This window comes from Arachis stenosperma, chromosome 5 (assembly GCF_014773155.1).
Source record: "Arachis stenosperma cultivar V10309 chromosome 5, arast.V10309.gnm1.PFL2, whole genome shotgun sequence".
Classification (NCBI taxonomy): domain Eukaryota; kingdom Viridiplantae; phylum Streptophyta; class Magnoliopsida; order Fabales; family Fabaceae; genus Arachis; species Arachis stenosperma.
The window spans coordinates 118,176,861-118,204,736 of NC_080381.1; the positions used below are offsets into that span (position 1 = coordinate 118,176,861).

At 32.1% G+C, this 27,876-nt stretch overlaps 4 protein-coding genes across 6 annotated transcripts; 3 read left to right on the plus strand and 1 right to left on the minus strand.

The window, feature by feature from the left end:
* The first annotated feature begins 480 nt into the window (after positions 1-480).
* Positions 481-3,556, plus strand: LOC130982540 (uncharacterized). 2 transcript variants are annotated; one of them, XM_057906578.1, is made up of 6 exons: positions 481-705; positions 809-952; positions 1,927-2,001; positions 2,133-2,365; positions 2,556-2,603; positions 3,216-3,556. In XM_057906578.1, the coding sequence occupies exons 1-6, from the start codon at positions 615-617 to the stop codon at positions 3,441-3,443; spliced, it is 819 nt and encodes a 272-aa protein (XP_057762561.1). In that variant the 5' UTR covers positions 481-614; the 3' UTR covers positions 3,444-3,556. The 2 variants fall into 2 exon arrangements, with proteins under 2 accessions (XP_057762561.1, XP_057762560.1); XM_057906577.1 differs by having other exon boundaries at positions 809-967; positions 3,216-3,555.
* Positions 3,557-3,905: 349 nt separating this feature from the next.
* LOC130979119 (polyribonucleotide nucleotidyltransferase 2, mitochondrial) lies at positions 3,906-11,891 on the minus strand. The gene is made up of 16 exons (XM_057902483.1): positions 11,551-11,891; positions 10,820-10,975; positions 10,570-10,740; positions 9,815-9,940; positions 9,517-9,678; positions 9,287-9,406; positions 8,470-8,607; positions 8,207-8,369; positions 7,595-7,720; positions 7,378-7,508; positions 6,627-6,846; positions 6,423-6,506; positions 6,180-6,259; positions 5,765-5,908; positions 4,962-5,639; positions 3,906-4,597 (listed from the first exon to the last, which is right to left on the minus strand). The coding sequence occupies exons 1-16, from the start codon at positions 11,872-11,874 to the stop codon at positions 4,490-4,492; spliced, it is 2,931 nt and encodes a 976-aa protein (XP_057758466.1). The 5' UTR covers positions 11,875-11,891; the 3' UTR covers positions 3,906-4,489.
* Positions 11,892-13,392: 1,501 nt separating this feature from the next.
* Positions 13,393-18,286, plus strand: LOC130979113 (isocitrate dehydrogenase [NADP]). Its single transcript, XM_057902477.1, has 15 exons — positions 13,393-13,714; positions 13,972-14,015; positions 14,148-14,257; positions 15,136-15,173; positions 15,340-15,417; positions 15,502-15,555; positions 15,636-15,737; positions 15,826-15,914; positions 16,034-16,137; positions 16,275-16,343; positions 16,424-16,539; positions 16,901-16,935; positions 17,039-17,181; positions 17,373-17,495; positions 17,738-18,286. The coding sequence occupies exons 1-15, from the start codon at positions 13,456-13,458 to the stop codon at positions 17,829-17,831; spliced, it is 1,458 nt and encodes a 485-aa protein (XP_057758460.1). The 5' UTR covers positions 13,393-13,455; the 3' UTR covers positions 17,832-18,286.
* A 4,258-nt stretch (positions 18,287-22,544) lies between these two features.
* On the plus strand, positions 22,545-26,101 carry LOC130979785 (triose phosphate/phosphate translocator, non-green plastid, chloroplastic-like). Of its 2 annotated transcripts, none has more exons than XM_057903329.1 (9): positions 22,545-23,006; positions 23,292-23,414; positions 23,708-23,860; positions 24,401-24,486; positions 24,571-24,655; positions 24,746-24,865; positions 24,980-25,057; positions 25,532-25,661; positions 25,778-26,101. In XM_057903329.1, the coding sequence occupies exons 1-9, from the start codon at positions 22,617-22,619 to the stop codon at positions 25,858-25,860; spliced, it is 1,248 nt and encodes a 415-aa protein (XP_057759312.1). In that variant the 5' UTR covers positions 22,545-22,616; the 3' UTR covers positions 25,861-26,101. The 2 variants fall into 2 exon arrangements, with proteins under 2 accessions (XP_057759312.1, XP_057759313.1); XM_057903330.1 differs by having other exon boundaries at positions 22,546-23,006; positions 23,317-23,414.
* The last annotated feature ends 1,775 nt before the right edge of the window (positions 26,102-27,876 follow it).

The following is a 27,876-nucleotide window of genomic DNA, read 5'->3' on the forward strand; positions in this document are numbered from 1 at the left end:
GTAATATTTTTGGCATACTATTCAAAAATATTTCTTCATTTTTCTATAATTTGTTGACAAGTAATTTTTTTTACAGTATCTCCAAAAAGGACTAATTCATTATAATGGATTTTAAATTCAATTTAAAAATTTCTAATGGTTAAAAAATAAAATCATTATTAACACACTACTTTTATAATGTTCAACGCAATTGTGATCAGTTACAATTACTTGACATTTATATTTTAGATTCCCTTATTGTAAAATTATATTATCTATCATATAAGTATAGGCTAATTTTTTTTATATAAAAAAATATTGATATTTTTATTAAAAATAAAACTATTTGATATAATTACAAATGAGATTATATCAGCATTTTCTGTCACATAATATTATAATACATTTCAAATATCAATATTCAAATAAAATACCATCTCTATCTCTCTAAAAAATATTTTCGAAGTATACAAGTATACAACTACAGTGGTTTATTTTTTTTTTTTTCAGAAAAGTGGGTGGCAGCTGCATGCTCTTTCTTCACATCCTAACATGAATATGGTGCTCTTCTGATTGATGCGAATTACAGAGAGGAACAAGGAATTGAAAAAGGAAGAAACTTTGATTGGATTGAGATGATGGGTCATGCTTCAAAGTTTGTTCAAATATTCAGACTCTGTCCAATCTCTCGTTTCAACCAACACTTGTTCTTCACTACGACTACCAGTTAGTTACTCCACCCTCCTCCTTAACTCATTTTCTTATTGACCCATGATTAAATTTCTCAACTTTAATCCCTTTTCGTGTCCTCTATTATCATTGGATTCAGGTTACAAGTGCAGCAAATTGAAATTGGATATTGTGAAAACACAATTGGCGCTAAAACTGAAGAACACCCTTCAACAACTAGGGAAACCCTTTTTTCATTCCCATAGCTTCAATCTCAATGTCCCAGCTAACTTCCTCCGTAAAAGTAATCGCTTTTCTGGTAACAATAACTATCTAGTTCTGTTTTTATTTTTCTTTTTAATATATTATTATTGTAAATTTTTCAATCAAGTATATTCTGAGTGTGTGGTTTAGTGGAAGTTGGTATTCTCAACTAAATATATATTTCAGTATGAAATAAGCAACATCAAAATTTGTGTTAATATTATTCAGATAACATTACAAAACTTTGATTTTGATGCACTGAAGCAATGCTTGTTGATTGCAATGGTTTGACACTTGTTTCTTTAAGGGTATGTTTGAGAGTCGGAGTTTTTGAGGGGAATATGGAAGGAAAGGATTTGAAGAGTAAAAAGAACTTCTGCTTACCCTTCAAGGCTTTTTCCTTCCATACCTTTTCTTCTCCTGCAAAATCAAAACTAACAAACACCCAATAAGATATCAATTTCGAGTATTGGCAAATGGCAGAAACTGGTAAGGAGAGAGTGATACCCTTAAAGTGAGTCGACAGGCTCAAGCTAGATTAGTTGTGCTTACATATGGACTTTGGATACTAGTAGTTATATTAGAGAAAGAAAAAGCATTGATGCATTGCCGAAGTAAATATTTTACATTATGGTCCGATATCATAATTAAATCCATGTTAGCATACTAAACTTGAAGCAACTTGTGTTAATTGGCTCGTACCTAGTATGGAATCTTGTCACATTAAGCTGAAATTAGGTTTATGATGATAATCATACTCATTTGACAAGTTTTCTTCACGTCTTGAGATGCATCATCTGGTTATGATTGACTATGATGATTATCTGTGTATCTTATCTGTGGGTTGTGGCAATGTGGCGTGGTTCTAGAATCGCCAATTAACTAGAATTTCAATCTTTTATATCAAATTTGAAGTTATATGCAAAAGGAAAATGTACTAAACATGCCCTTCCATTATCTGTGAGTGGTATAAAATGTAATATGAGATTGATCCGTTGATGATGCACATTTCAGGCAGTTACTTGAGCATTGGAAGCATATTAGGAGTGTCAATTGCATCAGCATCAGTTATAGCTCATGCCATGGATGGTGAGCCAGATATCTCATCTCATTGGTATTAATGCACTTTTAACTTTTCTATATTTCTTCATATTCTTCCTCCCTATCTCATTTTCTCATGTTTTTCTTTCAATAACTTAAGTTTTCTTGTTTGTTTAAAGCTGGGGATGCTTTGGTGGATGATCCTTCTGATGACTCACAGGATGTTTCTGAGGAGGAAGAAATTGTGCACCACTTTTTGAAATTCACTAGGAAATTCTGGCTTCCTGTTCTTTTCTTTCTTACAGTGTTGACGAACTTGGATGATCCGATTATGATCTTGTTTGTCAAAGTTACCTTGTTTCTCCTAAGCACCAAGCCCAATCCGTTCTCTGTCTATATTTTTGTTGATCAGGTCAGATCATGTATTAATAATATCTGATGGATTTTTTTTTTATTTTCATATTTTAATCATCGAAAGATCTTTCATAGGTCTAGAACATTTCTTAACCTAAAGGCTCTTTTATTTTGAATAAATATTTGATAGAAACAACGAACAATGTTTATATGATTATATATCCCTTGAAAATGTCCTTATATTGCAGCTGTGCGAACAATCCATGCGTCAAGATACTCGTTTTTTCAAGAAAAAGGTGCATGACATCCCTTATTAGCTTAATTTTTCGCATGCTAGTCAGCTATCTCATTTTTATCACTTGTACTCCACTGTTACCTAACATCAATATATCATGATTGAATTCCTTTTCTCTTGTAATAGCACTTAATCATTATATTGAATTTCCAAATGTTTTATGATAGAATAAAATGTTGCTTTTAATGTTTTGTTACTAGATCACCCAATCTTAACCAGTTTTTTTTATTGCATCTCCCTATTTCCAAGTTGTTATTGACTCAAATGTTTTTATTTGTAATGTATTGTCCCCCTACAGATTTAGTTGGTGTAAAAATGAACATAATATATACGTATGTAATGACGAGTGCAACGATATTTGGATTTGGATTTTAATTTATATGCATTGTCAGTATAAGACAGTTTCTAACAAACATTTAATCATGTAGCTACATCGATGAAAATATTTGACTTTGCCATGTTGATAGAACAAATAGCATGTATTTTGACCGAGAATTTGCATGCGGATACGGATAAGGATGTCTTAGAATCTTGTTATGTGCTCTGAATTTCACTAATCTTGTTATTCTTTTGAGTAAAACCTTTGGTATCTTATGATCCTTTGATCTTGCAGCCGTATGCCAGCAAAGTTGAAGTTCATGACTATAAGCTTCTATGTCTGGCTGCTGTGGAAGTAAGAGATCAAAAGTTCACTTTGGTTGGAATTCTTGGTACTTGGTGGTCGTTGCCTCATTTACCAACTTGGGAAGCAATTTCTTTAGTTAAGAATAGAGTTGGAAGCATCTTTGTGAAACCAACTGAGAACTATCACTATCATACTCAATTACCTGAATTGTGCTGATGTATTGGCATGTGTGTCCATCAAACATTGTTGTTTTAGATTTACTTTTGTTTGTTACTATCTTTTTTTTTTTTTTTTTTGACTTTCAGTTAGAAGATTAGATTATTATTCAATCTCTGTTTTTCTAGTTACCATCTGAATAATCCTCATATCTAGGATCATAATTATAAATATTGATTAACATTATTATAACTTTTCCATTTTATGAACAAAGCATTTTTTTATTTAATGCATAATGCTGTATTGGCATTGTATGTTTTAAGAAAACTTTTGTATTTACATATTGTATTATATATTGTATATTGGTTAGGTTTAGCTATTGATGTATGGAATTTGAAGGCCATTGAACCCTATGCTTGCTTAAATTTTTAGATCTTTGCAACAGAAATAATAAAACAGAAAGTAGAGTTTATTGTTTTTACCGTTTTTGTTTTCTCTTTACAAAATTCAAAAAAACGGAAATCAGAAACCAAATCACATTTTCCATTTAGATGAGGATCAAATATTCATAAACGAACATGCAATCAATATAAGTACCAAAACCCTAGTCAAGAATAACTCGTATACATTTATTTAGTCCTTCCCTCAACAAAAATTAGACAGATAGTAGTATAGATGATTAACAACTAAATGTTAGTCAATTACTAGACTCATACCACTGTCTTGCTATGAAACGGTGGTTATTTTGGTAATCTTGCATCAACCATCTCTAGACTCTCAGACTCATTTTCATCAGCTTTTCATGCTTCATTTGGTTAAATCTATGGACCACAATGTGAAATGTCTCCCAAAATTCATTGAATGAATTTTCAGCAGCTCAACAACAATTTAGTGTAGTCTCACTAAATGGTGTCGGTGGCATGAACTGATTGATGTCAATAGCACTCATTATGATCCAGTTCTTTAATAAAATCACTGGTGACTAACCAGAAACCAGAATAACAATCACTTTTGCTTCCAGCGTGCTGCGAGTAGATCTTCGAAGTCATCATCTTAGTAGTTTACACCTATGGGATTGCTCGAGAAAAGGAATGACCACTAGGAATTTAGTCTTCATCCACCATAGTCATTACTGGAATCCCCTTGCTAGAAAAGCTTGAGCATGCTACTCTGATCTCCTCACCTATCTTAAAGTTCCTTTTATCACTATTCTCCTACATGACAAAACAAGGAATACAAATTAATTGATAGTGCAGAACACATGGGTGGACTTCAGAAATAATAAGGATTAAAAAATTCATCTGATAAATGGTCTACGATGAAATTATGTGGATTTGCAAGTGTTTATACTTCTGTATGAACGATCAGTTGAAAATTCCAGCTATAACCCATAGATAAAGTCCAACAAATGCATTGTTCTCAACCACTGAAAAAGGTAATATGATGTGCAATGATGGGCAAAGTGTATATAAGATGTTAATTACGTGTACATAAGATGTTAATTAAAGCTACACAACAGAGAGAAAGAAAGGGGACATTGAGTGTCTATGTCATTAAGGATATAAAGGCAACTCATACCTCAAATCGGTACATTCCTTTAAGTCCTCCACCCAAATCCAATACCAACCCGTGTGCACGAATTTGATGCACTTTGGAAGTAACTTTAGTTCCAATTTTCAGTTGTTTTGCAGTTACCGCTTCCTTATCTTCAGCTTCCTTCTCACACTCCTCCAAATGCGAACTAGACTTTTTCTGCTTCAGATTTTTTGACTTCTTAGCATTAGTACGTGGGAAGGGACCTGAATGCGAAGATGAAGCATCCATCACATCTTGAGATTGACGAGATTTTGACTTGTGAATTGGTTCTCTCCCTTTATTTTTGGGGGTATCCTCTGATGTCAGATTTGAGCTGGTAGACTTCTCATCCCCATCACACTCTTCAGCACTACGTATTAAAAATACTGGTACTTGGGAGGTAGCTGGCTTCGCCTCACCTAATTCATTTTTGCCTATCGGAAAATCAGAGGCAGAATTGTGTTGCTCTTCTGCTTTAGATTCATCCCCAACCGGTGCCCAAATTTTGGCTGTTTCTTTTGCAGATGCCACAGATCCTTCACCTACATCATCAGTCTCTGATCCTCCGGGACGAGGCTTAACTGCCTTAAGGGATAATTTAATGTTACCACGAACATCTTGGCCTATGCACATCAAAGAAAGCTGCTGGCCAATAGAGACTATATCTGCAACTCGGGAAACCTGTGGAAATGGTAGTTTTATTAAAGACAGTATTATATGCAAAATTCTGTTCCTGTTGGTAGCAGAAACAACAATAATATGGCTCTTAAAGATAAGAAATTATGATAAGTTAAAATCATACATACCGGCTCATGTGACAACTCAGAAATGTGGAGAAGCCCTTGCTGGCCACCATTAAACTCCACAAAAGCTCCATATTCTTTTATAGAGGTGACAACACCTTTGTAGATTCCTCCAACTTCAATTTCACGGCCTACTATAAAATCAATCTGACAAACAAGAATGGTCATCAATATGACATCCATGAAGGAAGAAACAAGAGTGGATATTTCACCATTCATCATTAATAAATACATTAACATTTTTTTTATGGGATACATATAAGGATAAACTACACATGTCAAAATGATTTAGAAGATAAATCAATAATTCCTAAAACAGGAGAGAGACATTGTCTCCCTTGGGAATGCCATAATGTCATTACAGATGACAAGCATAGCTTTATAGAAAAATTACGGCTAAACACGATAGAAGAACTACCTTCTCCAGTAATTTGTCCATTACAGCCTGATTTTTAGCAACTATTGTAAGTGTTCCATCGCCTACAGACATCCGAGCACCTGATTGTAATACATAATAGCATAGTCAATAAACATAACATATACAAATGTGTTCTGCTTCACAAAATATATATACAGCATACTAGAAACACAACATTTATAGGTAAACCAACAAGAGGACAGAATGTGGTAAACATCCAAGATGCTTCAAACTTAAAGTGACCTGTTTCCTCTTCCATTTTTCTCTTCAGAGCACCCATTGGCCCAATTAGGCGACGAATAGCATCATTGCTGTACTTTAAGGTGGCTGCATTAGCAAAGAAAAATTTCATACTTAGAAAGGGTGTTTTGCATGGTAGGAAAACCTATTCTAAAAAACACCAAAAGTGAAGAATAGGGAGGGCGAAAAGAGGTTAAAAGGCGAGACCTAATCGTGGCGTAGTACTGTCATCCTTGTTACGAGGTGCACTAATTTCCTGTTCCATGTGATCAAGAATTTGAAGGCGAGCTTTACGAGCAGGTTCTAAACATTCACATATGATATCTACAGGAATTCCAGCTGGTTTTATGTCCAACTGAATAGCAGTAACTCCTTTTCGAGTCCCAGCAATCTTGAAGTCCATGTCACCCAAGTGGTCTTCCAAGCCCTTAAAAATAAAATTTTTTAAGTTTAATACTTGGTAAGAGAACAATCATCTATTATGTTGTTCAATATCAATATCACTATGAATATACACCTAAGAATCCTACAAATGGGGAACCTAATTAGGCAATGTCAACAACAAAATCATATCCCACTTGGGGTGGGGTGGGGAGGGGTCGGTTTCATGGATCAAATGACGCGATTGTGCTCTATCAGGTCTGCAGTGAGATCATCTATACATAAATCTCCCTTGGCCACCTCAGAATTAGGCAATGCCGATACATGAAAAATATTAAAGACCTACTAATACCACAAAGAGTGTCTTTGGCTGTAAGAGGATTATTGATGGAAAATGTATTTTTTCATTAAGATTGCCTATGAATGAAAAAATAAATTTGAATATAAATCAAAATATGATTAAAAAATGTTAATAAAAGTTTTTACATCAGTAGACTAGTAAAGGTCAAATTTTTAATTCAATAATACTCCAAACAAACATTGTAAAGAAATGCACTCAATATGTTGTGAAAAATACCAGAATATCAGTCAATATACGATAATCCACTATTTCACCAGTGGATGGATCAACTTCACTGACAAGACCCACAGAAACACCAGCAACATGTTCACGTACTGGAATGCCAGCATCCATAAGAGCCATGCTACCTTCAAAGAATAAAATATTCAGGAACAAGCATCTTTATTTCGTAAATGTCAACACAAATGCTGCTACTTAGGGTTAGAATGAGCACCTCCACATACTGTTGCCATTGATGTTGAACCATCTGAAGCCATAACTTCTGAGTTGACACGAACAGTATAGGGAAAATCATCTTCAGGAGGCAAAACAGCAAGAAGGGCTTTCTCAGCAAGAGTTCCTACAAAAATAAAACAGTAGAGAAACCAACCTTTAGTTAGGAACTTAAGCTTTGTATAAGACAATCTGTAATTACTTAGAACTCATCATCCTTTGGTGGTGGTAGTTTCTAGAATGAATAACTTGATCATATAACCATAGCTTAACATAAAATCAGGCGTATCATGGAAAAGTCAATTTGTATAAAGCACAACATCGTTTCACATAAATGATTGTTTTAGCACCCCTTTCATCTAAAAAATGATGGATCAAGGTTGTGCTAAATAAAGCCAATTACAATAGTATTGATTTATATCTTATACCAGTACTTCCATCCCACATGAGTAATGAACAAAAAATTCAAATTCAAATTCAACATCAACTATCTAACTATAAGCCATTTGGTATTCAATATTTTCATTATCTAGTAAAGAACTAATTTTGACTTTTAACCCTTTTTCTTTTTCTTCTTATTTATTTATTTTAATTGTTTGTGCGCATAATTTACCATGCCCAACTTCACGCCTGTTCAGACCACCACGTTTACCAACTTCATTAATGCAATGAGGTGGAAAACTGTAGTGAAGCATGAATCGCTTTGTTGGAGGACCAACTAAAGAGTCCAATCTTTGAGCATCTGTAGGTGCTCCAAGTGTTACTGTACAGAGGACCTGTCCATGGCAACAATAAAATATATATTTCAGTTTGCAATTATCAAGCTTTTAGAAATCAATAACAGAATAAAACATAAAATAGAATCATAGAATAGACCTGTGTTTCTCCACGGTTAAAAAGTGAAGATCCATGCAATACGGAATAAATTCCAGCCTCACAACATAAAGGCCTAACTTCATCCAACCGTCTTCCATCAACTCTGAATCCTTCTGCAATAATTCTTTTACGGACAACCTACATTGTGAAAATATAAATACCAATATTCAACAAGTAAATCCTAAATCAACATGAGGGAGATATATAACTTACATCCGACAATTTTGGAATCTTATGTTATCCCTTAAAAAAGTTTCTGTATGGTGTGGATTATGTCTACCTATATTAAATTTTTTTTTATAAAAAAATAAAATAAAAATGACAACAGCAATAACAAAAAACTTTTTAGTGGAAACATCATACGTAATTCTGTCATGATCAAGTTAACCATCACCAATCATACACTAAGTAACTTTGTAGCTTGTAAGGTATTTTAAAAATTTCAAATAATAAGGGAGTGAGTTTAACCAAAGAAAAAAAAAGTTTTTCCTTTTGTGTTCATTTTAAAATTTAGCACCAAAACTTCATGAAAGAAAATACTTATCTACTTAGGTATCTACACACTTTAATAGATGATGACTTCGACAAATATTCCAATTCAAGAAGTATTGAAAGAAAGAAGAAGATAAATTTTTATCATCCCCAACCATGTCTAAAGTATATATGGCCAGAGGTTATTCAAATAATATGGTAAGATTTTCTCATTTTAAAACTGAATAATTAAGCAAGGAGTCAAGGATAATATATTTGTATATTGGGGAGAAAAATTAGAAGACTGATCGCCCCCTAATTTCTAACTAATCACATGGCTGCATACCTTCTTTCTCACTGTGTCTACTGCCTTCGGCAAAACTTTTAAGCTCTCTTCATCACCTTCTTCCTCAAGCACCCTCTTTACATCTTGTGTAATACCATCCAATGCTTCTCCACGCTCAAACTGGAAGTAATTATTGGAAAAACCCACAAAAATTAATGAGAGATTTCAATGTCTAGTTTACTAATCACAAAAGGCACAAAGAAAGAAAAAAGGAAGTAGAAAAAGAACACCTTTCCATAACTAGGATCAGTAAAAACAGCTTCAATAGGCGCTGCTGCCATGCTGCTAACTTTCTCCATTGTTCTGTCCGACAACATAGAAAGTTTGTATTCTTTCTTAGATTTACCAGCTTTTGCAGCAAGCCTGATTTGAGGTTCAATATACTTAATTGCCTGAACAATTAGAAGGACATATCTCAATAACATCCCAATTATAGAGAGGAATAATAATAATAATAATAATAATAATAATAATAATAATAATAATAATAATAATAATAATAATAATGGTTTTGACTTTTGAAGTCACCTCAGGATGAGCCAATCTTATCCCAGCTTCTAGATCTTTCTCAGAAATCTCACGGGCTTGTACATCGATCATCAAAGTTTTGTCCCTTGTACATGCATATATCAAATTAAGATCACTTACACTTAACTGCATCATGAAAATAAGGAGCTATAAGAAATAGGAAATGGTATTTCATTATTCAACAACCAGATTATTGTCATTAACATACCCTCATAAAATAGAATTTCAATGTTAATTAGAAGGGAAAAAAATGCTTAAAATCAAATTGAGGTACAATTTGCAAAACCAACACATTTTCTGATACAAAAGGTATGCTAGATGGTCATTTTGAGTGAAATTGTAAGAATGGTAATATGCAAAACTCATCAAAGAAAGTAGATTGGCAGTTCAACTCAACTTCAAATATAAAAGAACAATAAAACACAATGGGTGGAGTAAAAAAAACTGCTTAACAAAACAAAGGATGCCCCCAACCCATTTTATATAAAACATTATATATTAATAGAGTTTAATTTTGACGCGCTAATAGTGTAAAGAGTTTTACACGGTTATTCAATTAGTTTCAAGCGTTTAGATGATTTTTTAAATAGTAGGTTTGAAAATTAGTTATTTTATTGATGTGACAACACATGATTAGTTGTTTGTGTAAAACTATTTCACACTGATAGCACATAAAAATTAAATTCATATTCATATTAAATATATTAATATATAGAAATCTGATAACTAATGTAGTGAAAGAATTTTAAAATTACCTCATCCATAGTAGGATTTATAATGAATTGCCCACATATCCTCCCAATACGAATCATTCCTATGGGACCACCCCAAGGAATATCTGATAACATAAGAGCAGCAGATGTTGCATTAGCTGCTAGTACATCTGGATCTTGATTTCCATCAGAAGAAAGAACACTTGCCATAACCTAGAAGTCATGCATTTTTGTTACTAAAATAAAAAATAGAAAACATTTTGAATAAAGGATAACTTAACAGTGGCCTCACCTGAACCTCATGGTAAAACCCAGGCGGGAATAATGGCCGAATTGGACGGTCAATGATCCGACCACACAATAGTTCACGTTCCTTTGGGGCACCTTCCCTACGCATATATGTTGTTGGAATCACACCTTGGGCAAACTGCTTTTCTTGGTAATCCACCTATTAACAACAGACACGTTGGTCAATTTGATTCTTATTACAAAAAAAAGGGAGTTTAGATTCCTATTCCTATACTTCAGCAAATTCTGAATGTCAGAGAAAAGAATTGGACATGAGTACATGTCACAATACATATGATGCAACAGTTAGACAACTCCACGATTCTGAACTGAGGTGTACTATTATTCCTACTACATAACTATTTATTTCAGATGTCCTTAAATTGAGGAGTACTATTACCATACCATCATTTCAATCCTGAAAATCAATCCATTCAAATTCACACACCCCATATTGATCCTAACACTTCCCTACCTATACTCTATCACGACCCTCTAATACATAAGTGAACTAAGAACCAGGCCAAGCAAAGAAAAGGAACCTATTTTCTATGCTCCCAACCGAGGTACATTAATGAGCTTAGCTTATTGAGTTGCTAACGAAAAATTGAAGCAAAGAGTAGCTTCGGAAAAATGCTCAATTCACTTCCATCCCTATAAAATAAATGACAAAAGGAAAATACAAAGCTTTTATTTTTTCATTTGATGAAAGAAGAAAGAAATGAGGGAACATACAGTGAGGGGCAAGAAATCGCGAACGGCGTCGCCCCTGGCGGAGCAGACGGTGGAGAGGACGTTGGTGCCGTCCAAGCCCAAAACGACGGCGCCGTTTGCGAAGCGTGCGACCTTGCCGCTCTCGAGAGTGATGAGGCGGGACCCTACTTCGAATTCCTCCTTGAAGGATTCCAGGACCTTGGTGGTTGTTGGCGGTGAGTCAGGGTCGGGTTGGAACTGGGTGGCGGAGCAGAGGGTGTGACGGAGGTGGAGGAAAGTGGGGAGAGTGCGGAGGAAGAGAGGGTTGGGCCTCGCCCTTGACCTCACTCTCAGCAGGGACGCCATTGATGCTGATGCAGTTACAGTGGTGAGGTTTTGGGGTTTATTTAGGGTTTAGGAGATTTTTTATTTTTTTATTTTTTTTGGGTTATATTTTCATTTTTTTTTTTACACGACTTTTTTTATAATAACTTACAAGCTATATTGCCTTTTGTAACCAAACCAAATAATAAATAAATAAAAGGGGAAATTCAATACACCTAGCTTTTGTTTAAATTGTGTTGGAGCAATTTTAATAATATTTTATAAGGAAAAAAGGGTTTTTGAAGCAAATTATAACATATGATAAACTAGTACATTTTGGGGGGGGCCCCAAAAAAAAAGGGAAAATTTGAGGTGACTAATTAGGGCTTTGAGGAAATTTAAGCTAACTTTGGAAGATTGAAAATGGAGAGAGTGATATAGAATAAAATATCATAGTTAAATAAGTCATGTATGAAAATACTTTTAAAAAAAGAAATGAGTGACAATATTAAAGAGGGCAAACAATATTGATACTTTTTTTCATTTTGAAACCTCCATTTTTCCTTACCATCTAAATTGAGGAGGGGTTAAGAGAATGACACATTTGCTTATCATTTTTCTCGTCATAGTAATTATTGAAACATCTAAACATAAACACAAACATAAAAATAAAAGTGACATGATTTATTAATTATTTTCTTTAGAAAAAAAATGTTGTTCTATATGAATCCTGTCCATTTTTTGTTTTTTATCCATCATAAAAGTCACAAACAAAAAGAAAAAATAGCCAAATTAATTTCTAAAAAGATCATTTAATTTTTAAATTAGTTTTCGAAATATTTTTTAATCAAATTTATCCTTTAAATATTTACATTTTAGTTATGTCGTAACTTTTATTATTAATGTGTCAAAATTGATTGAAGTGACACATTAATTAAGTGACATCACAACATATAATAGTTTTAATTAATGGCTAACATGATAAATTTATGAAATTAGATCAAATTAACTCTAAATTGAGGAATTTGAATACTTCAAGTTTATCTCTCAATTAAGTTTTGATTTGACATAATTTTATAAATTTATTATGTTCATAGTTAATTAAAACTCAATTAACGCGTTATATTAATAAATGTTGACATTATCAATAAAAAAAATAATGAAAGAACTAATGCGATTAATTTAAAATTTTTAAAATATGAATTTAATAAAAAAAATTAAAAATTAATTTAAAAAACGAGTGATGTTTGAAAATGAATTTATTCATGTTATTGAAAGGGTTTTCTTACCCCTAAGGCCCTAACCCTAGGTCCTAACGATAATATATCAGGTTCATCTTCTAAGCTCTGAGGCATTGATCCACTTTCAATATGTTTTGCTTTTCAAGAGTAACTCTCATTTCTCATTTCTTGACTGAACGGTCCTTAATTTTGATTACAACTCAATCTAAAACAGAGACCAACATTACTCAAGCTAGTCATAAGATTATTTCATTGCAAAAATACTAAAATAATAATAAGAATAATAAAGCATATTATAAATAATTTAACTTAATTTAGCTAAGCTTCTTCCTTGTTAGGTCCCAACTCTAAAGAAAAGCATAAACCTCAGCTCAGCTATTGGATGTTCAGAGCCGCACTTCGATTCACCGCCACCACCGGCGCCACCTCCGCCGCCACAACCACCACCACCATGTTCTCCACTTCTTATTCCACAGCCGTCAGAAACCCTACCTCCCTCTTCCTCCCTTCTCCGCGGCTCTTCCGCCCCCTTCTTTCTCCCAACACCATCTCCTTCTCTTCTCCCATCAATCGCGTTTCGCTTCGATGTTACGCTTCCTCTCACAGAATCCAAGTTTGCAATCCCATTGTTGAAATGGACGGTAACAATTTCCCTTCCTCACCAATTCAATTAACAGAATATGAAAAAGAGAAAAGAGAAAAGAAATTGAATCTGATAATTGACTAAGTTAGAAGTGATTAGAGACCACTAGAAGCTGCTGATATATGTGCACGTGCAGGAACATTCCCACATAACTTGTATAATCCGTTTTATGTTATATGTATGCACTGTCAGACTGTCTCTATCAACAGTTAATTGCTTTAGCCATGCTGATATTTATTTATTTTGCCTGTTTAGGTGATGAGATGACGAGGGTTATATGGAAGATGATAAAGGATAAAGTATATACATGAAATGTGCATTTTGTCAATTTTTTTAGTTTGATTTTATCATGAAAAGTGTGTGTGTGTGTGTGTGTGTGTGTGTTTTTTTTTAAATTTTATTTATTACTTTTTTTTACTATGTGGCTGCAGCTTATATTTCCCTATTTGGATTTAGACGTAAAGTATTTTGATTTGGGGATTCTGAATCGCGATGCTACGGATGACAGAGTCACCATTGAAAGCGCAGAAGCCACTCTAAAGTGAGTCAATTTTGAATATGAATGGAAAGCATGATACTTTGAGTAATTTATAAACTTGATACTTGTTGCATGTTGGAGATATCTGTCGCTTAAATGTGAAGTATAAAAGAGAGATTATAGAAATGTGTAATATTTCTAGAGATGGTGAGAGTTTGAATGCCATGTTAAACTAAGAGTTATATAGTTTCTTTCTTTAGCTACATTTTATATTCTGCTTGTTTCATGAAAAATAGCAGCTGCTAGCAGCTTGGGGAGAGAGTCTGTTTTGGTTTACCTTTTCTGATTCTGCATCAAGATGCATCAAGCTAAGTATGTTTGCCAGCATTTTGTTTAGGGTCATTGATAAGCTCCGGGTGTGTCCTCCTACTTTAGCAGTCTTGTGCTGGTTAGCTTTGAAAATTGGTTCTGTTTTAATGAATATTAGGAAGCAAAATTTTGTGTGGCACTGTGAAGTTTATGCAATGCTCTGGTAAATTTTGCCTTTTGTTACAGAGAGAAGTAAAAGAAATAGGAGTGCCTGCTAGAGAGAGAGAAAGGGGGGGGGGGGGGGTGGGGTTGAAGCAATCACTAGAGATATGTAGATGTTTGTCTCTGCTCTCTACTTAGGTTTATACTTTGCATTAGTCAGCCTTCCATGGGAATTCTATAAAAATTGGAGTAGCTTGTATAGGGATTGAACTGCTTTGCTGCATGCTTTTTTGTTTTAATGTTTCTGCTTTTCTTTACTATCTTTTTCGCCTGATTTGTTTCTATCTCTCTGCTTTGGAGGATTTCTTATCCTACTTTTAGTTGTCACTCCCTCTCTTAATTCTAATAACTTTGTTTTTGTATAATGTTTGGGCACCCTTTTGATTTATTAAAGATTTTGTGTACTGCAGGTACAATGTTGCCGTGAAATGTGCAACTATAACTCCTGGTTAGTTGTACTGGGCTTTAAGTAGACGAAGTACCCTTTATCATGAATTATTAGGCAAACTTGTATCATCCTTGAGAATGTTGTATGCATCTATATATAAGCTTAATTCATTTAATGTTTTTCATACTCACTAAAGGTTGTCTTGATTCTATTTCGAATTTTTCAGATGAGACCCGAGTCAAAGAATTTGGATTGAAGTCTATGTGGAGAAGCCCCAATGGCACAATTCGTAATATTTTAAATGGTTTGTAATATGCGCATTATACTCAATGCAGGAACAAAGTTAGTCTTATTATCTATTGAATGATATTTTTCCCTTCTTTTCTAGGTACTGTTTTCCGTGAACCCATAATATGCTGCAACATACCAAGAATTGTTCCAGGTAATGTCTTAACTACTTTGATTGTTAATGGAACTGAATTATTGTTAAGCAGCACTTGGAACTTACTTTTCAGTCAACAGGTTGGAAAAAACCCATTTGTATTGGTAGGCATGCTTTTGGTGATCAGTATCGGGCCACTGATACTGTAATTAATGGAGCTGGGAAGCTGAAGTTGGTATTTGGTATGTTTACTAGAGTTGAAACTTCGTTTTTGAAAAATATTTTAAGCATCACTGACTTTTTTTCCAAATTGTATCTATGTCTATATAGTCCCTGAAGATGGTGAGAGTCCAATGGAACTAGATGTTTTTAATTTCAAAGGCCCAGGTGTAGCACTTGCTATGTATAATGTTGATGAGGTTTGATTCATTTTATAGTTTCTACAAGCATATACTATTATGTTTTAGTTACATGTATAAACCCTTGCTTTTGTTTTTATTGTTGTGTGTAAACATGCTTGCTTTTGATATTTTTATAGTCTATTCGAGCATTTGCTGAATCATCAATGTCCCTGGCATTTTCAAAGAGGTGGCCACTTTACTTGAGTACCAAGAATACAATTCTCAAGAAATACGATGGCAGGTGATTATTCTCATATCTCTGGTTTAGTTTATAGTGTCAAGTGTCACTATTGTATGCCAGATTTCTTAGTAATTTAGACTTACCCTCTCTTTATTTTGTTGATATTTGAACTCATTTACAGTTTGGTAGTCTTACAGATTTAAAGATATATTCCAGGAGGTGTATGAAGAAAGATGGAAGCAAAAATTTGAAGAACATTCGATATGGTTTGTTTTCATTTTGATGATCCAAATTTCTTTGATTCATTACATATACACATAGATAATTGACACTCTAGTGGCTTCAGGTATGAGCATAGGCTAATTGATGATATGGTGGCATATGCACTCAAAAGTGAAGGTGGATATGTTTGGGCTTGCAAGAATTATGATGGTGACGTCCAAAGTGATTTACTTGCCCAAGGTATAGAACACTTATCCGCACAATTCTGATTAGATTCATTCTTGATCCAAACTGTCAAAAGTGGTTGTAGATTTACTAGTGCAAAATGGCATCTTTGGTTATTACAGTTTCACTCGAAACTTATAAGAATGAGGAAAAAAATGACATTAAGAAGATATTTATGCGGAAAATAAGCTATTAACAAAAGTTATTTCAAGTGCTGGTTCTGCAAGCTAGCTACATGTCTTGCTTTACATTTGCGGGGCTTTATATTTGTTCATTAGAGGAAGGATAGCATTGAAAGTTTGATGGCATGAATAATTCTGACATGCTAAGAAATGTCTATTAAACTCAGTTTATTGAAGTATTTTCTTGTGTGCAGGATTTGGGTCATTGGGTCTTATGACTTCTGTCTTGGTATGTATTAGAACAATATAGAATCCAGTATTTCTTCATCAAGCTTGTTATCTCTCTTTTTCCTTTGGTCGTCATCCATAATTATGCAGCCATATTTCTGCAGCTATCTTCTGATGGCAAGACATTAGAAGCTGAGGCAGCTCATGGAACTGTCACTAGACATTTCCGTCTTCATCAAAAGGGACAAGAAACTAGTACAAACAGTATTGCCTCCATATTTGCATGGACACGAGGACTGGAACACAGGTACTTTGTGGTGTGATTCATGAACTAGCGAATTCAGAAGCTTTTGAAAAAGTTTAGGTTGGACTAGATGAATATAAAAATATAACTGGATAAATTGTAATATAAGCTTATCTTTGTGAGGGTAAGCTGTGGTGTTTCTTCATCCTTCCTCTTTCATTTTCCTTCTTTTAATATTTCCTCTTATATACTAGGGCCAAACTAGATAATGACGAGAAGTTACAAGATTTTACTCGAAAGTTGGAGACTGCGTGTGTTGAAACCGTGGAGTCAGGAAAGATGACGAAAGATCTCGCACTTCTGAGTCATGGCCCTAAGTAAGTGGTTCTCCTATGAATATTTTAATGTTTTCAAACATCTTGGATCTCAAACTGAGTGAGCTGCAATTTGGTCATGAGATTTTTGTGAACTCCGTTGTTAAACCTTATTGACCGTTTCCATTCTTAATTGTATTCAAGTATTTTACTTAACTTCTAACCTTAACTCATTGTAGTGTGTACGCAAAATATTTCTTAGTAAACTGTTTGTCTAAATGTTTGGACATCATCAATATCTGCAGGGTGACAAGGGAATATTACTTGAACACCGAGGAATTTATTGATGCCGTGGCACAAAACCTTGAGAACAAACTCCGAGAGCCGGCAATGGTCTGAGTACTATATTTTTTGGCATAGTGGCAAAATTTAGAAACTCGGAACAGTAGTTTGAATAGGTTCCTGCTGTGACCATTGTGATATTGGTGGTGGTTGAAATTTAGGCTTAAAGTGTGTTTTGAAAACGTTCAAAATTCAATGGGAGAGGATTGTTCTGATAATTAAACCATTGATTTTTTGAGACCTTGGTCAGTTGCTTCTGCATTCTTGTGTCACCTTTTCTCATAGTTACACACAAAGGGTACAAACCCTTGATTTCAAGGGAAAAATAAAATATTGTGATGTGAAGAAAATGCATGTGGGTAAATGAATTCATGAATTTCATTGCTCTCTTCATGTCCCTTTTGCTTTTTCTGAATAATCAACCTGCTACCAAGTTTGGTTGTGCAATTGTGCATTGTGCTACAAAAACAATTATGATATACGAAAGGAACAAATAGCAGATTTTACATTGTATTATTGTATATACTTAGAATTACAATGTTACATGGCTTTTCAATGATAAGAATTTTTGTTAAGAAAATAAAAATCCGTACATTGACATCCACTCAATTTTATAGTTTGATCTTTGATGTGACTCATTCAAACATATAAACCATTATATTTTACATTTAAATTTTCTTTGGTATCCTATAAATATCTAGGAGAGTAATTCTACAACTCCCAGAATTGATGAGATCACTTTTTATGTATGATTTTTTCAAATTATTTTTTTTTATAAAATTTTCTATTAGGATAATTTAAAAATAATATATAATAAATAAATGACATTATTAATTACTAATAAGAGAGCTATATATATATATACAGGGTGATTATTGATAAATTATCCCGTGTGATATATACGGTGATTATTGATAAATTATTCTTCTATTAGAGTGTGTTTGGATGTAGGATGGAAAATGAGAGGAAAGAAAATAGAAGGAAAAGTAGATTTTTTTTATATGTTGTTTGGATGAAGAGAAAATAAATGAAAAGAAAATAGAGAGAAATTTTTTATTTGTTTGGATAAAAAGAAAATTAAGAAGAGAGAAAATGAAAGTATAGTAAATTTACGTTAATACGCTTTTTATATTATATATAAATTATACATTACTAATGTATCTAAGTTATTTTTTTTTAAATAAAAAAATGAGTTATTCAATTTAACGTTCAACATTTTAATATATTATTTTTATAAATATTTTTTTATTGTCTTCCTTGTTCAATGATTTTTAAATGCTATAATAAAAAAAACTAACTCTATATTTTTTTGTCAAAAACTATATAATAAAATGATACACAAAAATCATAAACAACTCAAAGGAGGATATATAAGTCATTTTGCTATTGATTCTCTTTCCTTCTCCAGTTTTCTTCGCATATCATGGGTGAAAAAAAATTAAATGGGCCCACGCAACTTTTTTTTTTTTCCATCCTCTTTTCTCTTCTATCCAAACGACGTAAAACCAAGTTTTCCATTCATTTTCCGTTCAAAAGTTTTCTTTCCTTTCATTTTCCACAGATCCAAACAATGTGTTAGAGTTCAAAGATTTACGTTATCTTCTATTTTCTTTTCAATTGGTGCTATGTTTCTCTTGAAACTTATTAACATTGTTATTTTCATCATCCCACCAAATACACTTCTTTTTCTCCGATTTTAAAACCCTAATTCCTCTCAAATCTAATTACCATTTCCAATCAATTAGGTTAGGATTTTGAACTTGTTTTTATGCTTTTAATCTCCAATTTCAATGAGTACATCTATCAATTTTTCAGCTCTCTTCTTCCTAGTATTTTTCTTAAAACGTAGCTAGATCAACAATGGTAGGATAACTCCTATAACCTTGTATAACTATATAACAAAAACAAATCAAAATATTAGTTAGTCATAAAAACAATGAGTCAATAATTATTATATTAGGATTTTTATTATCTGAATAATGATTGAAAGATAATTTAAGAGCAATTAAAGATAAAGAAATTAAAATACCTTGGTGCCTCCTTTCACACACCAATTACTATTATTTTTAACTAATATATCACAAATTTCTATCCGTTTTTCAGCTTTCTCCTTTTTAGAATTTTCTTCCGATCATATTAGAAATAGCGATCAAATTTGACAAATCTCATTCGAATCTTAGAACTCTGGTTGAAAGATAATTTATCAATAATCACTGTATATGTCACCAAAGATAATTTACTTTTTATTTTAGAAAGAATATAGTAGAATTCACGATATATATTATTAAACTATTTTTTCACCTTAACCGTAACAACAATAAAGAAATCGTGTGGTTCATAAATTCAGCCCACCTTAAACAAATTTATGTATTTTGTTGGGTTAAATTTGTGGATTACAATACTTCTCTAGAGTAGTTTAATATATTTATATATATATTACACAATTATATATTTTAGAGGTTCTCCTGCCAACTTTCTCATTTTGGAACATCAAGCTCATTCTCACTCTCACTCTGAATTACATAACACTATAATTATCTTAAATTTGATAGGTATGTTCTAACAACCAAGTGAAAATGATAGAAAATCCTAACAAGATTTCAGTGGTTGAAAACTCAACACATTCTTTTGTGGGACACACATAACACTAACATACAAACCTAAATAGTCCAATGTGTCTTAACATCTGTGGTTCTCTGATTCAGGAAACATAATTGTTCTTGTTCAAGATCATTTTCAGCCAATCGCCTCATCATTCTTTAAGCATTATCATGGCCATTGGGTATACTTAACCTTTAAATGTAAAATGCCAAATTTTGATGGTCCATTAATGGTGAGTAGCTTTCTTAAGATGATATCGGCCTCAAAAATAATACCACAGGTGAATAGCGAGAGTAACGTGCTTTATTTTATAATAGTATTTTAATTTTAATTTAGGCCTGGGTGTCTTTGTTTCAATTTGTGATCTTACAAATAAAATCATTTATGTAATTAAAAATGACTCGATAAATAAATTTACAAAAATTTCAATAAGATAACTATTTGATGTTGCTTTTTATCTGAATTTTTTAAAACTAAATTGTAAATTAGGATATTATTTTTTAATGAGCAATGCTAGGGGGCAGTAATATTTGTGATTGGTAGCCATCAACTAGTCATCAATGATGATTTGATGGTGTGAGATTGGTGTGAAATTTTATCCAATAGCTCACCTTTCTCTGCTGATTACATGCTGACCAAAATGCAATAAAATTACTGGCCCTAGACTTTTTCTTTTTTAATTGTAACCAAGTGACAGTTTTCCTAGCCTCAACTATTTTATTAATGGTAAGATATAATTGTTGAAAATATCAAGTACTAAATATTTTAATTGAATTTTTACAATCACATAATCAACTTGTAAATTCCCATGAAAATCGAAAATATTTTCACTTTGTTTTTTTTTTTCCTCTCTCTCTCTCTCTCTCTCATTTTTCACGTTCCTGCAACTATAAGGAAGCAGGGACGCTATCCACGCTAATAAAAGCAAAAAAAGTCACTCATATATAATTTCATACGTATCGAATAATAATACTTCAAATCTATAACAACTTTTTTTTGGTGTGCAAAAATCTATACCTACTTTGATGCAATAGTAAGATTATGACAACTTGGAATTTCATCAACTCAATTTTAATAAATGATAGTAACATTTTGGTTAGTTCATGTAACTTATGCTTATTCTCTTTGAATTATTATTTCTTTTGTAGACATAAAATTTATGTAAATTTGATATTAGTTATGATACTAGAATCAAAGTATAAAAATTATTTGCAAAAATAAAATTTATATTAATAGTAAAAATAGATCATCAAAAAATCTCGGTTAGATTTCTTATTAATTGTAGCACGTATGTTTTACTATTCTCATTTCTCAATTTCTCTTCTTTCGTTATGTTCTCCGAGTCACTACAGTTTCAATATAGTATTTTGGATAATATTTGCTTGCATAATAATAATAATAATAATAATAATAATAATAATAATAATAATAATAGATGAACAAATAGGTTAGTTTACTAATTTGTTTAAATAAGTGACGGAAGTTCGAATCTCTTTTTGTACGTGCGAGTTAGAAAATACCATAAAACAAAAATATATATATTCTAAAAAGAGAATATTGAGATTATATTTTAATATAATTTTTTATGGTAATTTTATGTCTAAGTAAATTTTAATTTTTTTTACCGGATTTTTTTTAAAAATAAAAGAAAAATTTAAAGATCAAATTTTACTTTAAATTTTTTATGTATCTTTTAAATATTTATTCAAATATTGTAAAAAAATTTAGATAATAGATAAATTATTTTTTAAATACAAAAATTCATTTATCACTTATAAAAAATATAATAGTTATTAGTTATTTTTATCACATTTTTAAATAATTTAATGTGTTATTTTATTAATAATATTTTCAAAAACAACTCTTACATAATATTATTTCTAAGAAAATTGAATCTTTTGTAATTTCATTCATTCATGCAACAAACTCTTGTTTTTATGACAATATTAACAACCATAGGTGTGCTTATTTTGAAATTTTTTTATATACCTTCTAAATATTTATTCAAATATGGTCATAAAAATTCAAATTAAATAAATAAATTATTTTTTAAATATAAATTTTTTTTATCACTTATAAAAAATAAAATATTTATTAATAATATTTTTCAAAAACTTTTTTATCAGCATTTCAATCTTTAGAATACCAAATTGGCAATTAACTCTTACATAATATTATTTCTAAAAAAATTGAATCTTTAGTAATTTCATTCATTCATGCAACAAACTACAAGCAAGGGCTATGTCTCCTTGTTGTTCTTCTCTCTCTCACTTGATCTCTGCAAACCTCACAACAATGCATACCATTCCCATGATTTCACACTCCATAGCCATATCCAAGTTTCCTCACCCATTTTCTTCTTCTTCCTCTTTACCACTCAGTCTCAGGTTCACCATCAATGGTGGTGGAGGAGGAGGACCCTTCTTATCATATCCATCACAAAAGTTACCTCCTTTCCCCATTTCAGCTCCAAAAATTCAATCTTTCAAGGTCCTTGCTGCTGCTTCTGTTCCTGAAGCTAAGAGTGATGAACCTATCAAACCAGCTGATTTAATTCAAACCCTTCAGCTTGGAGCCATGTTCGGAACTTGGTACCTCTTGAACATTTACTTCAACATCTACAACAAACAGGTTCATTCTTCATTTTCTCACTCAAAAAAGATTTTGCCTTTTAGTTAGTTATTGCCAATGTATGATACTAGTGAAATTATGTAGAAGTGGTAGTAGTAGTGAAAGTGAATGGGACATTTTTATGTTAAATTTTGAATCTTTAAAGTCAAACATAGACTGTTTCATGAAAAGAATTCTGGGGTTTAGGGGTTTTTTTGTTTATTATGTTTTTATTTCTTATTTTTTAATTCTTTTTTTTTTTTTTGGTGTTCTGTTCTCAATTACAATACACTGGTTGATTATTAGGTTCTAAAAGTCTATCCATTTCCAGCAACAGTTACAGCATTTCAATTTGGCTTTGCTTCATTGATGATTAACTTAATCTGGAGTCTTAATCTTCATCCCAGACCAAACATAACTCGTTCACAGGTAATTTTGGATCAAACTAGATTATTGGCTCATAGAGAAATACATGCATGTTCTTGGAGCAAGTCTAGTTCGTGTTCGAGAAACATTTACAATCACTCATTTTCATTTATAATAGTTAGAAGTTATACAAAAAGTAAAATAGAAAATGAGTGGATATGAATGCTCTTGAAACACACATTAAATGTGTTCCAGAAATTCCGAAACATGCAAGTATTTCTCTTAATCCATATAGTGTGGTACCACTTTGATTTCAAAATTGCTTATTGGTTGGTTTTGTTTGTATTCAATCTTAGCTTGTAGCAATTCTTCCACTGGTTGTGGCTCACACCATGGGGAATCTTCTAACCAACATTAGTCTTGGAAAGGTTGCTGTATCTTTCACTCACACAATTAAAGCTATGGAGCCATTTTTCACTGTTGTTCTTTCCTCCATCTTCCTCGGTGAGGTAATGTTCAAGCACTTTCAATTTTTCATGCACTTTCTTACTTGATCATGTAAGACTCAATTGGTTATATTTTTGGCTTGAGATTAGGCGATATTACACATTACCCTCATTTCCTTGTGAAAAGCAGACATTAACATCTCTTGAAATTTAAGGTATATGTCACTCGGTACTATTTTGTAGTAAATGTGACACCAGTCATGTTTTACGGCATGACAAATAAAGGGATGCTGTGTGTAATATCATGAACTGAATTTCGTCATGAAGAGTTTTTTAAAAGACTATCGAGATAGGAGGAAGCTTGAAATCTACTTGAATAGCATGAGAATGAAATTTGAGTAGTTATATTAGGATACAAATTCATGTCTTTCTGACGAAACACTCCTTTCTAATGGACATACTTAATTTCAATTGCTTAGTTTGATATTTGTCATCCCCATAGGATTTGGTTTTTCATGGATGTAAAGTCTTATATTTGATCGGCAGCAATACAATGTAATAGTTGCATTTAGCTGATCTCCAGTTTGATCCTTAAATGAACAGATGCCGACTTTTGCGGTAGTTTCTTCTCTTGTACCGATAGTAGGAGGAGTAGCACTGGCATCAATGACTGAAGTCTCCTTCAATTGGTAATTGAACAAACTAGTGCTATTGAATGCAGAGTTTCTTCGCAGACAATACCGAATAACTAATTCTGCTACCTTACCAAACAGGATTGGCTTTGCTACTGCTATGGCATCTAACCTTACTAACCAGTCACGGAACGTTTTGAGCAAAAAACTCATGGTCAATGAAGAGGTAAATGAAGTATTTTTCGAAGAAATGGCAAATGTGTCACTTTCAAATCTTGAGAACTACTCATAATAAATTGATGATTGTTGTTAACAGGAAACTTTGGACAATATCAACCTCTACTCTTTGATAACCATCATTTCCTTTATTCTTTTGGTTCCATTTACTATATTCTTGGAGGGTGTCAAGTTTACTCCGTCGTACCTGCAATCTGCTGTATGTAGATGAGCTTCTTTAAACATGCATGCTTCTTCCACTTTTGTATCACTATTTTTCCTTGTTTAAAGAGAGCATTTTCCTTTGAATAGTATGCTTTTCTTTTGAATGTAGGCATGCCAAGGATTGAATGTTAGAGAGCTATGTGTGAGATCGGTTTTGGCGGCGTTCTGCTTCCATGCATACCAGCAGGTGAGGCCTTTCAAATTTTGCTTTGTGACTTTGCTCATAGCATCATATTTCATGATATGTTTCATACAAGTTCTTTTTCCTTTCCCTTTTTCTTGTCTTAGATTTCATAAACAAACTTCCCCTTGTATATGCAATTCTATAGAAAATCTATGTATATATTTTCTATGAATGATGTCATATTTATTAACTAGTTTTTTGTATAAAACATGTTTATTGACACATTAAATTAGTATGCAAGTGTTTTTACAAAAATGCAGAGCTAGGAATACATAAAAGTCAAACATTAATTAAAACTTCTCCATACTTGATCACTCTAATAATAATAATTGATGCTTGAGACACTAATATGATGAGATGTAGATTAACAACCTATTTGATTTTGAAGATTAACACTCAGAAGATGTCCAAATTTGTAACAATTTACTTCATGAATGTTAGTTGGAACTGATCTTCTCAACAATTATATGCATGCAGATATCTTATGGAATATTACAAATGGTGTCACCTGTGAGCCACTCAGTAGGGAACTGTGTGAAGCGCGTCGTTGTCATCGCCTCCTCGGTTATCTTCTTCCAAATTCCTCTCTCGCCACTCAACACACTCGGTCAGTCGCCAGTGAACTTCTCCATTTTAAAATATCTGTCACTTTTTTGAAATTTTAGTACATTCAAAACTTGAAGTATCTGTAAGATATTTTTGTAATGGTGTTAAATGGTGCAGGAACTGGTGTTGCACTTGTTGGAGTTTTCTTGTATTCAAGGGTGAAGCAGATAAAGCCAAAGCCACAAACTAAGGCTGCATAAAATGAACAATCTTAATGTTACTCAAAGCAAATATAACCAATCAACATTTTACATTTTTTTTTTACAGTTAGTTTTTCTTTGCATAGAAAATATAATTTGATTCTACATGCTTAATTTGTTATATATATAAAATTAACACACCAATAAGGGATAGTTCTATAACTAAAAATAGAGAAAAACTTATGTTTAAGGTGAATGCTATCAATGATAATATGACATGCAAGAAATATTACGCTTTTTATTCACTTCCTTATTATTTCTGTATAATCCAACTCCGCTAGCAACAAAAGCATCATTCAAGAATCCACCCATTTTCAAATAAAAACATTCTTCACAAATCACAACATTAATAACACCAAAAAGTAAGAAAACTAAAGTTTGACAATATCTTAACAAAACAAACTCAAATTCCTTCATAAATAGAACACTCAACCCATAAATTCAACTTTTTAAGTTTTTAAGAAATCGAATATAAAATAGCTTTGTAAGCTTATCCAACAGCTCTTATTCTACAACCATTCACCGCACAAACCTAAACCTAGTAGCCATATTCACCACCAACATCACTTCCATGAATGTTGATGACATCATCATTTGGAAACTCCAAGGGAATAGAATTGAGATCAATTTTAACCCTGACCTTGCCCTTATTCTTGTTGGAATCATTCCTCGACTTTGACTCTGACTTAGATGAAGTTGCTACTTTTGCTTGGGCTGCACCCACTGTATTGATATAGGCTTCGAGCATTTTTGACCCATTAAAATTATTATTATTGGGCCAATGAACTTGAACTTTTATGTGGGCCTAATCCTCTTAATTGTATCCAACGGGTATTTGATGGAGTTATTCTCTTTGAAACTCGGCCCATTTGTTTTCACCAACTTCCTTGTGGGCTTTGATAAGAATCATGTCTTCTTTCCAGGTCCATGGCCCTTTCTAAATTTGTGATGTTAATGTTAGAAGAAATTTTTTTTTATATATACACATATTCCACAAAGATAAATGGATCTTACAAAAGAAAAAAATTATTCGCCTTCACATGCATCAAAAAATAATGAAAACCTTAAATAATATGAAATTTCTACAAAGATTTTATCATATTTTATTTGATGACTTTTTTCATGTACTATCCATGAAAAACTATATCTTATATATTTTTACTCTAACCATTTCTTTTATCTATCTCGAGTTGAATAGATACTTATATTTTTAATCAATAACAATATTAAAATTCTTTCACTATTTTCTCTTTTCATTATGAAGTATTGTTTAATAATGTTGTATTAAAATTACTCTTAATTTAATTTTTTTAATTATTGATATTCAAATTAAATAAAATGATAGACAAAAAAAATAAAGTATAATAAATTATCATAAAATAATAACATTATTCTAACATTTAAATGGTAAATAAACCTATAACAAATTTTATGTATGTGTAGTCCTTTTAAAGTAAATTCTCTCTAGATACTCAATATATATGAGATTTTAATTCAGAAGTGAATCAATTTAAAAGACACTTAAAATTAGAAATTTCGAAAAAGCGAAACTGCTTGACGTTGCATATTTAAATTCATTAAAGCTTGATTCATACCTAAACAAGCATGAAATGAAATGTATGTGCGTATTCGTCAACGGGATTTATTAGTGCATGTGTATGTTTTTGGTTAAAAACAAAAAAATCTTCTTTTTTAAAAATAATAATAATAAAAAAAGAATCAATTGGAACATAAAAACTTGTAGTCATTTTAAAGTAAACTCTCTCAAAATACCGAATATATATGAGATTTTAATTCAAAAGTGAATCAATTTAAAAGAAACCTAAATTTAAGAATTTTGAAAAAGCATAATTATTTGATATTACATATTTAAACTCATTAAAACTTGATTCACACCTAAACAAACATGAAATGTATGCTTGCGTAATCATCAACAGGATTTATTGATGCTGTGTAGAATACTCCCTTATTCCACAATCCGAGGCTATTTACTTTTTGTCATCCTGAAACCGATAC